Here is a 16,413-nt window from a genome sequence, read left to right as displayed (position 1 = left end):
GAGCATCCAATCTTCACAAAGAAAGGCCTTAAAAGAAAACATCTTAAAATAACTTAAAATATTGAAATTATAATTACATAAAAGTATCAGAAGGATTTTAACCATAAGTGAAGATTGCAGCCATTTTTAACCCAAAGTAAATACGCTCACAGACCCAAACCATATGCTCAGTGCTGCTGTCAGTCTGTACAAACAGAAAACAACTCTTGCGTGATTTAACACCCCACACTGATTCCTGTGCACAGATTTTAGCTGTTGCTTCAACTAAAAAGCTGTTATTTGCAACATCTGTGTGGCCTAACTGACATCCTCTTCAGCTCTCTCATGGCCATTTCTGGATGATCCAATTTCCTGGTTTCCTCGAAGGCAGTAGCAATTTTCTCCATCACCAATTCAAAGTTATGTAGGGTAGGATTGTGAAACAGACAGTGGGATTCCTTCAAGCAACAATCTGAGGGATCGTGAACAAAATACAAAATCTGAAATGGATAAAGTCTCACAAAAAATGATCCCACCATGAATCAACCAAAAGCATCTCTCCGTACTGAGTGTAAGGAGCAGTTCCCTCTTTCTGTGTTGTGCAAAAAGCAGATCACCCTGTTTGAAAGACTCACTTTCAGCGTAAGCTGTGAAACTGAGCCCAACATCTTTATATCCATAAACGTTTCTCTGTTCAATGCTGTATCTTATATTTCTCCATACAATCTGCACCATTCCTTTGTACACTGAATATATTCACGTTTGATATGTAAAATATTTCCCTCTACACATCCTCTGGTTATGATGGCAGCTTGTTGAAAAATTTTTTTCTGGTGAAACGGGTTCAAAAAGTGATAGAAGCACATGAAGTGATTATTGGTAGATTGTTGGACTGGTATTGGCGCTATTATATATGTAGATCTAGTATAAGGGCCTGTGTCCACTGACAGCATTTCTGCATCTCTTCCACTTCACTTATATGTTTACATGCTAACAATTTGCTTTGCTTAAAGGTTCTGTGATGACTACCTGTTTGATGTTGATATGAGCATTGGTAGTGTCTCAGTGATAAAGACTCAGTTTCCCATGAGCACCATCAACCACTGTGGTAAAGACGTGACTCTTGCCAAGACGTGCATTTGTTTTGGAGTCCATTCTCTTTTTAACACTGCTTTTCTTTGTTGACAACTTTTTCACAGGATGCATAGCAACAAGGTAATATATTTATTTATTGTGATGAAATGTGACAACAATCAAAATGTATAAATTAAGTTTGTAGTTTAGCGGCCAGAAAGTGAGCAGACTGTTTAGGCCCCGTTTACATGACGTTTCATTTAAAAATGCTTAAATGCAGTAAAAATAAAAAATCTGTGTTTACAAGGAAACCGGAGATACTAAAAACGCTGTAGTGAGCATGCCAGGCCAGTAGTTGGTGCTATAACTGTCTTGTCAAGAAGGGGCTACTGGTGGATCTCCACTGAAGTAGAGCTGGGACGATCATCCGATGTATTGGTGAATGGTAAGAGCAGAAGTGAAGCAACAGATGCACATTTTGTTGAAAGATTGTCAGCAGATTAAGCTACGCAAGCACAACACGGAAGTCCACGACGATCGTAGCAACAGTACAATCAGTGTTTCCACTGAAAACGCCAGGTTACTGTTCACGGCGGTAGAGTTTTAGAAGAATTCCACTCTGGTGGCCGTTTTAAAAAGTTTGTTATAGGTCGGCTAAAATGCCGTTTCCGTGTAGACGTGAGGCCGAAACTCAACAATACTTTCGCGTTTCACCCTAAAACCGTTGTTGTGTAAACGGCCCCTTTCTGTTACGTAGGCCGGTGCTCTGAGATGACATAAACAGTTTCAACGATGTTTCAGCCCGTGCTCTAGCACTCTCCTGTTCAGCTTCCTTGTCAGATCTTGTGTCTCACTGTTAAACTTTGCAGGTTTGGTGTCATTTACGTGCCTTAAATGGATTTGAGTGTTCTCTCAGGAAAATCCTAACCTGACATGCCAGACAGATAGTTTAATATATCCGCCACAGAAATATTTAGCTTGTCTATTTGAGTAGCAGCTCTGTGGATTTGTTTTCAGAGGAGTGACCTTCAAAAAAAATCAGCAGCTGGTGATTGGACGACCGTTCTGATTGACACACTCACCACAGACCAATCCACAACAAGCCACAGTATGACGTAGCTTATGTGTGCCGCTGCTGAGAAACAATAGACGAACAACTACTGGAACACGGGAAACAGCTGTGATAATGGCGTTAGACGACTGCTGCTGTTTTTGTAAAGTCAACTTAAGAATTAAAGGAACGCTGACAAGTACGAAAGTCTGCTGACGTCACGTCTGCTCGTCACTTCCGCTGCCCCCGCCTCTCTTCCCTGATTGGGCAGGTTAGAATTTAGCTGTGTGAATTCATTGGTCAATGGAGCCTGGCAAGATGGATCTGTTCTGCAGGGTTTCAGAAACTGAATCAGGCAGGTCCATCTGCTCTGCAAGGTTAGGAAAATCCATCCTGACCAAAGAAACCGTGAAATAGCGCGTAGAAATAACCGATTTTGGAACTAGCCGCTTCTACACACCTTGAAATCTCTCAAGAAAGATATTTACAGACTGAAACTTTATGAGTCTGGTTTTCTTTAAGAGTTGGCAACAGTCGTCCCGCTACTTCTTGAGTTTGAGTGCACAGAAAATGAAATGCTGTCAGTGGAAACAGGCCCTTATGCTCCAGCCAGGAGATGGTTGAATTATCTTGGCTTAGCTGGAAAACCCATGAACTTTAAAAACCTGTCTTTTCTGTTTAACATGACAACAGAAATCAAAATACAGCTGCACTTTTTTTTATCTGAAGCCACCAGTAGATTTAAATGTTACCTTTTGTTATTAGACAAAAGGTTGATAAGTCAGTCATGGGTTTTTGATGTTTTCCTACTCAATGCACCCCTGTTCACATCTTGGCATTTAAAAGATATATATTTCTATAATGCTCAAACTATTCCTTCAAATCCAACATAGGGTGATGAAAACACTTGGATAGGAAATAAAAGAAATAAATCCCCTTGTTGTGAATCATTCAAAAGCCCCACAGATAAATGAAGTGAAACTGCTCAGTTTTCAGATGTGATCAGCCTGCAAAGCGGTTATCTACTGTAGGAAATCAAAGTAAGCGTTCACAGGAGGTTACATGTTCAGTTCACAAAGATAGAAAGAAGAAAAACAGACAAAAAAAGAAAGAAAGAAAAGTCGTCAATCCAAAAACCATAGCAGCAAATTTCCCATCTCTGAAACACTCACAGGCGACTTGTTGGCACAAAGGACGGCGTGGAAAGTTTGGCCTCTGTCGGTTTCTCTACACTCCTAAGGTTTCATATAGATTTATAAAAAAATAAAAAAAAATATCAAAATAAATTACAACATATAAATAATCAGAACAAAAATTACATTTGGCAACACTTTTCTTTCCTTTTCAGTGTGTTTGCATGAATATGTTTTGACACGAGCTGGTTTTGCTCGCTGATACAGACGACACATGACAGGTTGGTTACAGTGTTCATGTATGAATACCGTCCAATGAAGTCCTACTGTTTGATAGGTACACACTCCTACACTGCACACTCATCACCTTTTTTTAAATACTTGGTCTAGTGAGAGGTAAATCGATGGCTGATAGAAGTTTCTTCTGTCTGAGTCTTTCTAATGAGAAGCATAAAAAGGGGATAAAGAGGTTTTTATACCTGAACCAATCAGGGAGGAGCGTTATATACGGGTAGACTGACTATACAGTGCGTCAGGTGTCAGTTGTTTAGTTCATGGGGTGATGGGGGAGTTATTTTCTGCATGTCTACCCACTCCCAAACCTCTTCAGTCACAGATTCAGGTCCAGTGGTGTTTCAGTCTCACTCCTGTTTTGATGGATACGTGTTTTGACAGTTTCTGGCACAGTTACACAAGCAGAGAGGTTTTACATTACCTCTTCATCAGGGGGCACAAGATCGGACGGTGTGGGGAGACGGTAACAGGAGCAGAGACGGCGGGTGGTGATGATCAGAAGAGGACCAATCAGTGCCATTTCGTCTGCATCAGGTTGACACAGGACAAACCCAGGAGGAGGAGGACTGGATTGGATTATACAGTCACAGTTTCACAGCAGCTGTCCGTCTCAGCTCAAAGAAATCCAGCGCGTCCTTCCTGGCTTCAGTTATCCAGCGCCTCGGCACACACCATGCTGCCGTACAGCTGCTGAGGGTCCGGGTGTGTCCGCACCTGCTCCTCCGCCTCGCTGTCCGTGCTCCCCTCGCTGTCCAGGCGGGGAGTCGGGTGACACGGGCCGGAGAGGGACGGGTAAAGGGCGTTAGGAGGCAGCGGGCTGGGGAGCAGGTCGTCGTCCGAGCTCAGGTAGTCCCCCTCTGCTGAGGCAGGGCTGGCCAGGCAGAGGTCCTGGTAGTTGGTGCTTCCGCCACAGGTGACCCTGGAGCTGGGCGCCGCCTTCTGACCTCGCAGCTGCCTAATCTGAAAACACAGATGGGAAAGTTTCTCAGGAGGAAGGGAGGCCTTTTTATCATATTTGTGTCGTGATAACAAGCAAAATAAATACAGAAGCTTTATCAAAGCTTTTCCGCATCAACTTTTCTTTTAGGGCTCTCCTGTTCTCCTCAACCTAGCACACTGCATCTGATGGTGAAGGACAGTGCGACAGCCTCACAAAGATGAAACCTAAAATATTACAATCGCCACCTGGTGGCTACCTACAGTACAAAACTTGGAATAAGAAATACAAATAATAATATAAAACTTATTGTTACATATTCCCTTTATATACAAAAATGTACACACCCTTAATAAACAATTTTACTGTTACTGCTCACATACTTACGAGCGTTCTTTACGTTGTCATTGCCATTAACCAACATAACCAACAGAGTTAAAAGTTTATGACAACAACAAACTCAAAAACAAACATTACGACTGTGAAGTATTGCTAATGTATCTCTTGTATAATGTACAAAAATGGAAGGAAGTGTTTTAGGAGGCGGTGGTCAGTTGCGCCTGATATACACCAGATTCGTCTGCAGTGCGACACAGTTCTGTTGTGTCTTGACTGCGTTTGTCAACTTACAACGGCTGCATGTTCAGTCCGACGAGCTGCATGACTGATAGACAGCTGGAGTCGTGAGACTAAAGGGGGCTTCACACCGCCGCACGGCAATGCGCCGCCTCCAGTCATTTTAATGAGGGTCGGGCGGCAGGCGGCAAGCGGTTTTGGCTGCAGCGGTAGGACCCAGAAGCGGTTGCCGCCCACGTGCACGCGCACAGATTTTCCCCTGCCGCCCAGAGTCCAGCGTGTTGAACTTTCTGGCGGCAGCCGCCTGGGAACAGTCAATCACATCGAAGGAAAAAGAAAACCCGGAAATAGCAGGCTTCGCGGGGCAGAACGAGCAATGGAGGAGCTAATACTGCCGGTATCTGAATATCCAGAGCTCTACAATAATAATAAAATCTTTCATATACACATTATAGAGTAAACAGAGGTACTACTAGGGGGTACGTGTTTTTGAGGAGGGAGTGTTGTGAAGGACTTTTGGGCAGGCTCTGCTGTAACGTTCGCCGAATCACCTCTACGTCACTGCCGCCTGTTACCCCATGCTCATGCCGTGGCGGCAGGAGCCGCTTTGAAAAACGCTCTGCATTTCAGGGGTCTCTGCCGGCAGAGGAGCGGTTTTCGGGGCGGTTACCGCGCGGCGGTGTGAAGGGCGCTTAAGAAGTTCCAACTCCATTGATAAGTCTCTCTTTATTCATGTTGGGCTGCAAAACCTCAAACCTGTTGACTCCTGGTCTGGCTCCCCCCATTATGATTGTTTATCATCGCAGTCAAGCTAAATACGAAATGATTTTGACACGGTTTGTTTTCTTTTGAAAGTCACTGGGTGTTTTTAGGCACTTCTCGGTCACAACTTCCTGTCCCTGCACTGAATTTATGCATCACAGCTCTGCGTACATCAAAAATAGGATGGTTGTGGATTACCTGCAACATGACGTACCAGCCACAGATGTACTGCAACAGAACGGATCCAGAGTGATTTGACACATTGATTTGAATGAAACCTTTTTGACCCGTTTGCCGTAACGGAACGAAGACACACTGCAGATGTAGTTTGCTGTTAGGCCGGTAAATACATCATGACTGTCTTCAAAAAGTTCCGCCATTGTTATTTCTTCTTCGTGTCTCACTTTAGCTACATATCTGGTAGTAACAGCAACACTGTCTCTGCAGTTTTCAGTGGCACTACTCCGGTTGGTCAGTATCCGTAAGCTTTACTGAAACAGGCAGAGATATGGATGAAAGGAATGTAGCGCGAGCAGAAGGCTCTGTCTGGACCTGATTCAACACTGAGCATAGATGGACCTTTGGGATCCCAATTTATTTCAATTGTTTCTCAAGAGCATCTGGCTCTCACAGGGTCAGAAAACTGAAAAACAGTTTTTGGCTTTTGGACAAATGTAGTTGATTCCCCCTGATGTAAAAACTTCAAAATTGTTTTTAAAAATCTCCCTTCGCTCAATGTCAGCACATGTTATCAACCTTCTTAATGAACACTGTCAGAAATATCACAATTTGATGCTCCGCAGAGGAACATGTGAAAACATATGACACCAACACAAACTCCTGCCAGATGTTTCAGATGTGAAAGATGATTAAACAGATTTAGTCACTTGTTTTTGACGGTTTTGTTTTCCAGATCATTAAATCATAGCTGCCGTTGACGTCTATAAATGTTAATTCGATTACAACCCTTTACTGCATCTAAAGAAGTCGATTATGTTTTTCAGTGGGGGGAGGCAGGGTCTCGTAAACTACTGTGGGTGAGAGCTGTGTGCTCTTTGGATGAGAGCTCAGCATGGATATGAGGAGAAGATGTGAGATGATAGAGGCATATAGAGACGCTGCAAGTCAGAAAAGTTCAGGCAGCTCACGCTTAAATTGAGGATGTGTCGCGGTAGTTCAGAGAGAAAGAGCGTCGCGATCAAAGGATAGAGCACCCAAGATAAATGCGATCAAAAAAAGTATGTTTTGTCTGTGAGAGACATAGAAGAAGCAAAGAGGTAGTTTTGGTGTTTAAATAGTCATAGAAAACTTCACAGAAAAAGAAAATACTGAATAATGAAGACCTGTGTTGATTTTTTGAAAGCTCTCTGAGTTCTCATCATGAATTGAAGGGTTAATGTAAAAAATGTTGAGCTGATCTTCAATGAACTTGTTTTTTTGAGATCATTTTATGTCAGGTGCTGGGAACTGTTTTTTGCGGGTTGTTTCGTACGAAAAACAAAACGTAGCGTCTGCATCGCTCTCACCACTTTGAGGTTTTGCAAATAGGACGGGGGGTCTTCACAGCTAAATCTGAGCCCCATACTTTCACTGTTCGTTAGATTAACTCAATCTGTGCATAAGATAGAAATTTAAAAGGATTATTTTCACATTTTAACTCCCTGCTGCCCTACGTTGGTCACATTAAAAAGGCAGAGAAGTAAAGTTGACTGTTAGATGCATGTTTCTCATGTGTGCTACCCTCAGTGACTCATGACAAATCTCAGAGGTTTTAGTTTCCTCCTATCACACACTCATTCTGGGTGAGGGGCAGGGGGAGGGGGAAAGCAGTGGTTAACCATTGGAAAGGTTTTGAGTGCGTGAGTGTGTGAAGCTACAGTAAATAAAAATCATCTGCTTCTTTATGGTCATGTTCTGTCTGATTAAGGTTCAAGCAACCGATGGAAATTGATAAATACTGAGACAGAAAGTTGGTGAAAACGCAGTTATTTAGATTAATATTCTCTTCTTGTTAATTTGGATCAGTGTGTCAAGCTGAATCACCCTAACTCATCAGCTAATGTGCACGTATGTTCTCCTCAGCTGTGTTTTGTCAACACTCTCATTATTTACCAGCACGGTCGATGTGACTCAAATGTTCAGGCAGCTACACTGAGATTTTTCTAAATTGTCCCCCGCTTCCTCATTTGTGCTCACGCAAGTTTCAGTCTCGCATAGAAAAACCACGGCTCTGATAAAAAAAGAGGTGGGGGGATGAAAAGAAAGAGGAGAGCAGCAGTAAAGATCAGTGCAGTCTCATCACACCCACTCGCTTCAGAGTCACGCACAGCAACTCTCTGAATGAACACGCTCAGAGACGCTGCAGGGGAGAATTTCACCTCGATAAATTGGCAATGAAGCTTAAAGTCATAAAGTTATCACACAAAAAATCTGTAGAGGTGAATTTACAAGAAGTTTTTAAAACCCAGCTGCTGCAGCGTGAGTGAAGAACTGTGTACAGAAGTCAAAGAGCTGTGGGTTCAACAAAAAAAATCCCTTTCCTCCTCTGACGCACACACCGTGCTCACCTTTGGTTCAGTCAGAAGCAAATGTTGAGAAAACTCTAGGCAGATAGGTGTAGTCAGAATACCCACTCAGTGTGACAGCGTGGAGGTTTTCTTTCTGATCAAAGGTGATTTTTAGAGTCTTATTTCGTCTAACTCCTTCATTTTGTTTTTCTTTCTATCATATTTTTTCATTTGACCTCATGGTAGCATTTCCTCAGCTCTTACTGAGTCTTTTATTTTGAAAGTTTTCTTGAACTGTATATTTGGGGTATAAAGGTGTGTGTATATAGACTCATGGATTTGTGGATTACATCTTTTTATTTTATTTTTGACAGATGTTACTGTAAAGTTTTACTTTGTGCGTCGTATGTAGGCCTGTCACGAAAACAAATTTTGCTAGACGATCATTTTCCAAAATATTATTGCCGATAAACGATATTATTGTCAATATTATTTTGATTTTTTTCCCCCATTTTTTCATTGATGTAATTATGATAAATGGGATAATAAAGTGAGTACACCATATCAAAAGCAAGAAACTTTAATTTCCTAAGAGCATTTAACTGTAATTAAAAGGTCAGGATCTTTTAAATAAAATAAACAAAAAATATAATAAATTTAAGAAACAAGGAAGAGAAAAAAAATACAATGAAAATGAAATGGACTCTCTTTTAGAAAAAAATAAATGTCAATGAAAATAATTAATACTAATCAAGAACAATAAAACATAGACCCTGTCTCTAAAGAAAAAACAAAACTCCAAAAAAAACAACAATAAAAACTATAGCCTAAATAAAAGGGAGTTTATACAGTTCCTGAATTGTTTGTAACATGTACTTTTTCCCAGTCAATCCGTACTGTCTGTCAAACATTTTTAACATTTCTGGCTTTCAGCCGTATTGAAGGGCTGCATTTCTTTGGCAATGTAGCTGTCTTTGAGCGCCACCATTTGGCGCTTTTATTTCTATTTACTTTGCAGATCAAAAGCCTCAGTAAGAGCGGATTGTCAAAGAACAAGGCTCCACTGCACCTCCCCTTCTTCTTCTTCGTCGCCACTATTTTCAAACAAATGCGACATGTCAGCTCATTGGTGTTCATGAGCTCACACTTTGTTGATTCTGATAAAAAATAAAATATTCCCACACTGGGACTGTGGCAGGCGGCTTAAGAACCGTATCTTTCGTGCCATCACTCATATTAGCGTGTGTTTCCTCCTTACCCCTCAGGACGCTCGCTTTAGCTCTCTCTGTGTGTACAAGCAAGCAGCCCCGTCTTCACCCCAAAGATCGCATTTTTGACAGATGCTCACTCCGCCATAAAACTGCTAAATCCGCTATAGAACCTATGCACCCCGATGTTAGGAAAGATAGACGTAGTGAGCCATCTTCTCATTCAGCCTCTTTGGTCAAAAGAGAGGAGGAAAACAAACATGCATGCACGTGTCAGTTTATTGAGGCTGGCAAACTTACCAAGGACGTTTTTATTTATCGTTCGATTAATCGATTAATTGATTATAGTGACAGGCCTAGTCGTATGTTTTTCTTTTTCTTTACAAAATGTGATTGAATGTGAATGTATATATATTTATATGTAAATATGTGTTTTCTTTTAGCCTGGACTCCGGGAAGACTAGCTCTGCTCCAGGGTACAGCTAATGGGGATTCAAAGGGCCAAGACTAAAAAGGGAGACAAATCCAACGTCCCCGGAAAAGCTCGTAGTCCGTCACGTAGGCTACTGAAACACATTTGGTTCAAAGCAGTGACTTTCTGCACAAAACACCTTGAGTTTAGATTCTGTTCACCTTTGATCAGTTTTGTGCAATGAGCTCAAATAGAGAAATCAACAGTGAGTGTGTGTGTGTGTCACTGAGGAGCAGAGTGCACTCAGTGTGATGCAGATGGTGTTATAGATAGAGGAAAAAACACATCACACATTATTCTGGGCCACAGAAAGCAACATTTAAATGAACTTTCAGCTCACAGCCCAGTCATAGAGTCCTAACTCCAAAAACTGAGCGAGTAGCAGACTAATCGGATGTCTTGTGTTGAGAGCCAAACAGCGGTAACAGATTTGTGGAGATGTTGCTGTGTCAGCCTGACCTGATGGAGGATCTGCAGAGCTGCAGAGAGAGGCTGCTGCTGCTCCAAAAACAGAGTTACACTTGTTCATTAATAACCTGCATGTCACAGTACACGACTTTAACAGGTACACGTGAAATACGGCACTTCACTTCCCTGGCTGCTTGTGACTTTTAGAGCTGATTCTAAAATTTTTATGTTTGTTATTTAATGTTGAAATGGTGTTGCCCCACCTAAACAATGAGCTTCTCCACCCTATTCATTAGTGAGGCCTCTTCACTGTCCACTTTTAAAATGTGTCTTATAACCCATCTTTATTCTTTGGTTTTCACTTTAGTAAGATTTAATCTTCTTTGCTTAATGTCATTTCCTTTTATTTGCTTTAAATATATTTTCTTTTATAAGTGTCTGTTTTTCTCATCTGTTTTTATCTTTTTATTTTATCTACCTGTACAGCACTTTGTTTACAGCTGTGGCTGTTTTTAAAAGTGCTTTATAAATTAAGTTGGTATGGTAGAATAGAATAGAACAGCTGCAGGTTAACTGGAAAATAATAATAATAATAATAATAATAATGTTAATAATAAGAATAATTAGAATTAGAAAAAGAATAATAAAATATCACATATACATATATAATGTATATATATATATATATATATATATATATATATATATATATATATATATATATATATATATAATATACAAAGTAGGGCAAGATAAAAATAACAAAATAAGTTAGAAAAATATTAGATGAATGTTGCTCAAACTAGTGTCGTAAGATTTTTTATCATATAATATATAACAGGGTAATATTCTGGTAGTATTAACACATTGTAGATAATAGGGATGGGTACCTTTCACTTTTAAAACGATACGGTACCGATGCCCGGTACCTGGCAATAGGTACCGGTACTCAACAGTACCAATTTTTGGTACTTTTTTGTGTTTATGTGGTAAAAATATTATTTTTTTATAATGATAAAGTACACTTTCTTTTTCAATTTAACATATTTATTCTTCAATATATAACCTTGCAATGCTGTGTTCATGTTTAGCATGGAAAATCACCTACTCTTCCACTCCATCACAGTCACAAGGATGCATTTACTTTTGACAGAATTTGGTCGGTACCTATAAAAGTACCTGATTTGGTACCCATCCCTAGTAGATAAACTTCTCAAATTTACTCAAACAGAAAATCTGCCTGTGTTGGGTGCTTAAAGGGGATTTTCCAGATTATTGTAATATTTTTATACTAATTGTTAAAAAGAAAATTTAATCAGGCAGGTATGCCTGAATAAAAGGAACTTATATTTAATATTTCCTTTATTTTGACTGTACGTTATTTTTTTTTCTGCTTACTGCACCAAAACGTTGCAAACCCCAGTTTTAATGCATCTGTATACCCCAGCATTTCCCAGTAGGGTAGGAAAGGAATCCGTTCATTTGTTTGTTTCACATTATTTGTTTATTATTTTATTTTATAGCTGCTTGTCTATTTATGTTCAGGACTTTATGCCACAGAGTTGTATGAAAAGTGCTTCACATATAGTCTATAAATCAGAATCAGAATCAGAAATACTTATTAATACCGAGGGGAATTTGCTTTTTTGTTATAGCCACTCCCTTCAAAAAGTTTTAATAAAAGAGAGTAAAAAATAGAATTATAAGTATATATACAAGTATAAGAAAGTACAAAATTATATACAACTTCGTTATCATCTGTGTGTGTTTGTCAGCCCCACAAAAACTAAAGCACACAGGTTTCAGGATCTGTAATTTCATGAAGCACATGAGGATATTAATGAGCCCTGCATGTTTAAATTAATGAAATTTGGTTGTTTGTTGGTATTTATGTTGGAGGTATTAAAGGGGAATTACAGATCAGCCTAAGTTAAATTTTTATTTCCAGCTGAGTGTGTTTTTGTGCCAGAGTGAGGATGTGTTTCTAACCTCGTTCTTGAGCTCAGAGATCTGGTCCCTGAGCTGGTTGATGTACTGTCTGGAGTCTGAGTGGTTCAGCTGACCCTGGATCAGCCCCTCCTCTTTCTGTAAAACACACATCACACACACACACACACACACACACATTCAGTCTTTTCAGTAGAATTGATCAACTGCATGAACAGATAGTCAGACTCAGGATACACTCTGACTGTCACACCTGTATCTCCAGCTCTGCCACCTTCTGTCTCAGCTCAGCCATGGCCGCCATACTGTCTGCTTCTCTCAGACGCACGGCCATCACCTCCTCTTTGCTCTGGGTGAAGCAGGGAGATAGTCATAGGTGAGTAAATGAGGTTACTTGGGGGCTTTTTTGACAGAGAAACAGGAAATGTGCTCTACAAATACAGTGATAAGCTTTGTAGCCTCCTCTACCATCTACCAGCACCCAGAGACCAGAAACACAAAAGACAGGATATGAAATTATCTAAGGGCTGGAGGACAATGATTTCAGGGGGTTTCAGTGATGCGGACTGAAGGTGCACAATGAGTGGTCTGAGTCTCTTTCTGCGCCTCCTGCCCTGACCTCTTTTACTCATCCCAGCCCTTCAGCCCCTCCCAAAAACACATTAATACGAGACTCAGTTTCTGCAGAAATGGTTTCAGTTTCTGTTCCTCCCTGCTCATACTTCTCTGTCGTATAACGCTCCTCTTTCTGGGCTGTTTTCTTTCACCACCCTCATTATTGTGTGGACATGCTGCGCAGGGCAGTAACTGAGCAGCTCTTTCTTTCTAATGACCTTTCCTCCCTCATCTACCCCCGTAAACCAGATCCAGACCTTGCAGTCGGACTCAGCCTGCTTCCTCTTCATCTCGTTGAGCTGAGCCTGCAGAGCTTTGTTCTGATTGGCCAGCATCTGGAGCCGGTCCTGCAGGGCAGAGCGCTCCTGCTCGTTACGACCGATCAGCTTGCTGTGGATCTGGTTCTGTAACAGGAGGCAAAAAGGAGAGCAGATTTATGTGTTTGAGGTTCTTTTATCAAAGTCTTTAGAATTAAATAAGAAGAAAAGACCAGCACTCCCCAAAGCCACCATCTTTAACAGACTGTTTTGGATCGATGGTAAAGGTTTAACAAAAACAGAAACACCTGAACAAAATTTTAAGACCAGTCAATAAATTGCACAAATTTTCATCTTGCACTGTTGGATCTTATAAAGGTTTTAAGCAAAGTTTCAAAATGCAAAAAGAGGAAAAAATGGGAGTGTAACAAAAATAAATGAGTAAGCAATTTATTAAATAAACAAGTGAAAGTGAAATCAGCTGATCGAAACTCAAAATCTGCACAAAAAAATGTGGATTCAATGTCTTTTCCTGTCAGGTGTTCACTCTGTCATGACCTCCTGATGGCAAAGGCTAAAAAGTTTTTTCTCTTAAATCAAGGTCGGATTGTTGAGCTGCATAAGCAAGGCCTCTCTCAACAAGGTTAGACGAAGGATCTGATTGGCTAGGATGATCCTCAACTTAAATTAAAGTTGTTGTTTAAAGTTATTTTTGCAGCCCAAAAACCATCATCAAGAACAAAAAAGTCTTCAAAGGCCTCGTCTCCTCATCTCCTTAAACGCCACAATATTTCCCATTTGGATTTTGTAAGAGAGCACCAAACATGGGACACTGAAAGGTGAAGAAAGGTTTTGTTCTCTGATGAAAAAAAAAACTAAACCTTTATGGTCTTTTGGATCAGGCTGAATTTCAGCTTAATCGTATGTTGTGTCTCGTGTAGTTCACGGGGGGTAACGAGGACAGATTGACACGTGCTTCTGATCGCAAATCCGCTGACTGCAAGAAAATCAGACGTGTGAAATCCTAATCACTCCTCGTGAAGGTATTGACCTCCGAAGAATTGAAAGACTGTATTGCTGAAGTATGTCCAGCCAATTCCTTATCGATACACGTCTTCTTCGTCTTCTTCTTCTTCTTCTTTTTTGTTGTCTCTTAACACCAAATGGCACAAATTGCCAAGGCAGTTCGCTTGTTTTTTGTTGAGCATCCTCGGAGTGCATCTCCCACTTCTGGGTTTTTCCTGCTCCTCCTTTTGATGTTGCAGAGCTGAAAAGAAGAGTCCAGCTCCCAAACACCATAGAAGAAGAAGGATACAGAGTCCGACACATGGACGTATAGAGTGAGCAGTGAAGTTGCATCAGAGCATCAGGTTGTATAGTGTGAAAACATGACTGCTCACTCAACTTTTTGGTCTCACTCTTATTTTGTCTTTTTGCATTTTTATGTTCTACTTAGACTTTTCTTAAGAGCCAACAAAAGTGCAAATTGTAAGTTTTTGCATTTTTTCAACTGGTTTTAAACTTTGATAAGGTAAGCATAAAGTAATTTTGTTGCTGTGCTGTGAGGATTATCTATTTGGCGTTAATTTCGGTGAAAACTTTGGTTTTACCAGGATGAAGCCTCCATTTCCCATGAGCATCATCACCCACTGTTGCAAAGATGTGACTCTATTCAAATCAATTATCAATCTTATCCAGTAATATTGAATTACTTTCAGTAGAAAATGTGTTTTTAGACTTTATGTAAGCCAGATTTACCTGACCAGTCCAGAAAAACGTCTTGTTTCAAGTTATTTAAAGACAAAAATGAGGTCTAAATTACTTGTAACAAGTCAAAAAAATCTGCCAATGGAACAAGAGAAAAGTGACTTGTTTTTTTTTTTTTTTTTTTTTTTTTCCAATTATCTTTTTATTTATGATTTTTCACATTTTTGCAAGAACAAAACCAAAATGAACAAAGTCAAATATCAAAAAGGAAAATATAACAAGACGAAACAGGACAAAAAAATAAATATATATATATAAGACAGTTAAAAAGTAAAATAATTGAGGAGAAAAACAAAAACAAAACAAACAAACAAAGAAAAAATACAAAAGACAAACAAACAAACAAAAAAAAACAAATAATACATTAAATTAATAAACCATGGTCACAGTGTTTTTTCCTCCTTTGCACTCAGAGTCTGTGCATGAGCTGTCGAGCGACATAGATGTCAGAGGTCCATAAGCGGTTTCCATATTTTTAGGAAAAGATCCCCCTTGTTTTTCAGAATAAATGTGCGTTGATCCAAACGTAGAGTTTCGTTCAGAGTTTGTTTGAACATAGTCAATGAAGGGGGATTGTGTTGGTTCCAGTTAAGTAAAACACATTTCTTTGCTATATAGGATATCATAGCAATCCTCTTTGTGTGTGTGGGATCCAGGGTCCTATTCAGATCAGTACCAAAAAGAAAGTATATAGGTGTACAGTCCACTGTGGTTCCCATGACTTTGACAGACAGGTTGTGTATGTCTTTCCAAAAGCGTTTGATCTTTTTGCATTCCCAGAAGATGTGCATGATTGTCCCTACACAACTTTTACATCGATGACATACAGGGGATGAATTAGGAAACATCTTACTCAGGCGAAGTGAAAAGTGACTTGTTTTAAGAAATTCTTCTAGTTTCAAGAACATTTTTGAGCAACTTTTCTCTTGTTCCATTGGCCAATTTTTTTACTTGTTACAAGCAATTTAGATCTCATTTTTGTCTTTAAACAAATTGAGGCAACACATTTTTCTGGACTGCTCAAGTGAATGAAGGTCATATTAAGTCTAAAAAGACAATTTTTACTTTAAACAGGACAAAATGACTTGATAAGATTTTAGTTGTTTACTTTTCTTTGAGACAGCTTTCCCCAGGATGCAAAGCGATGAGGTAAAGCTGGCCGTAACTACTGTGGCCTTTGCAGGCAGATAACACAAAGATGAGATGTCTGACCTGACTCTCCAGCTGCAGAGCTTTCAGTTTGACCTCTCGGAGCTCGGCCTGCGCCTGCGCCTCCCTCAGTCTGACCGTCATCAGTTTGTCCTGCAGCTCGTTCATGGCGTTCTTCTTCGGGGACTCTTTCCAGTGCCCGCCTCCACCGCCTGTGCTGCTGCCTCGGGACATGTGGTGCTGCAGAAACACAGAGTATAAAGGTGTGACAACAAAG

At 40.2% G+C, this 16,413-nt stretch overlaps 1 protein-coding gene across 2 annotated transcripts in view; it reads right to left on the bottom strand.

Annotated features, from left to right (window-relative positions):
* Positions 1 to 819: 819 nt before the first annotated feature.
* The window catches only part of evi5l (ecotropic viral integration site 5 like), a 56,819-nt gene continuing 41,225 nt past the window's right edge, over positions 820 to 16,413 (bottom strand). For both annotated transcript variants that reach the window (XM_074685364.1, XM_074685372.1), the window contains 5 exons: positions 16,200 to 16,376; positions 13,221 to 13,367; positions 12,602 to 12,697; positions 12,391 to 12,486; positions 820 to 4,491 (listed from right to left, as the gene is read on the bottom strand). In XM_074685364.1, the coding sequence (XP_074541465.1) occupies positions 4,177 to 4,491; positions 12,391 to 12,486; positions 12,602 to 12,697; positions 13,221 to 13,367; positions 16,200 to 16,376 (831 nt within the window). In that variant the 3' untranslated portion in view covers positions 820 to 4,176. The remainder of the gene's footprint in view (positions 4,492 to 12,390; positions 12,487 to 12,601; positions 12,698 to 13,220; positions 13,368 to 16,199; positions 16,377 to 16,413) is intronic.

The sequence above is a fragment of the Halichoeres trimaculatus genome, unplaced genomic scaffold (genome assembly GCF_033239565.1).
Source record: "Halichoeres trimaculatus isolate MK-OKI-2021-1 unplaced genomic scaffold, fHalTri1.1 fHalTri1_scaffold_2, whole genome shotgun sequence".
In the NCBI taxonomy this organism is placed as follows: domain Eukaryota; kingdom Metazoa; phylum Chordata; class Actinopteri; order Labriformes; family Labridae; genus Halichoeres; species Halichoeres trimaculatus.
Note: the sequence above shows the minus strand (reverse complement) of the source record. Positions and strands in the feature narration are given on the sequence as shown.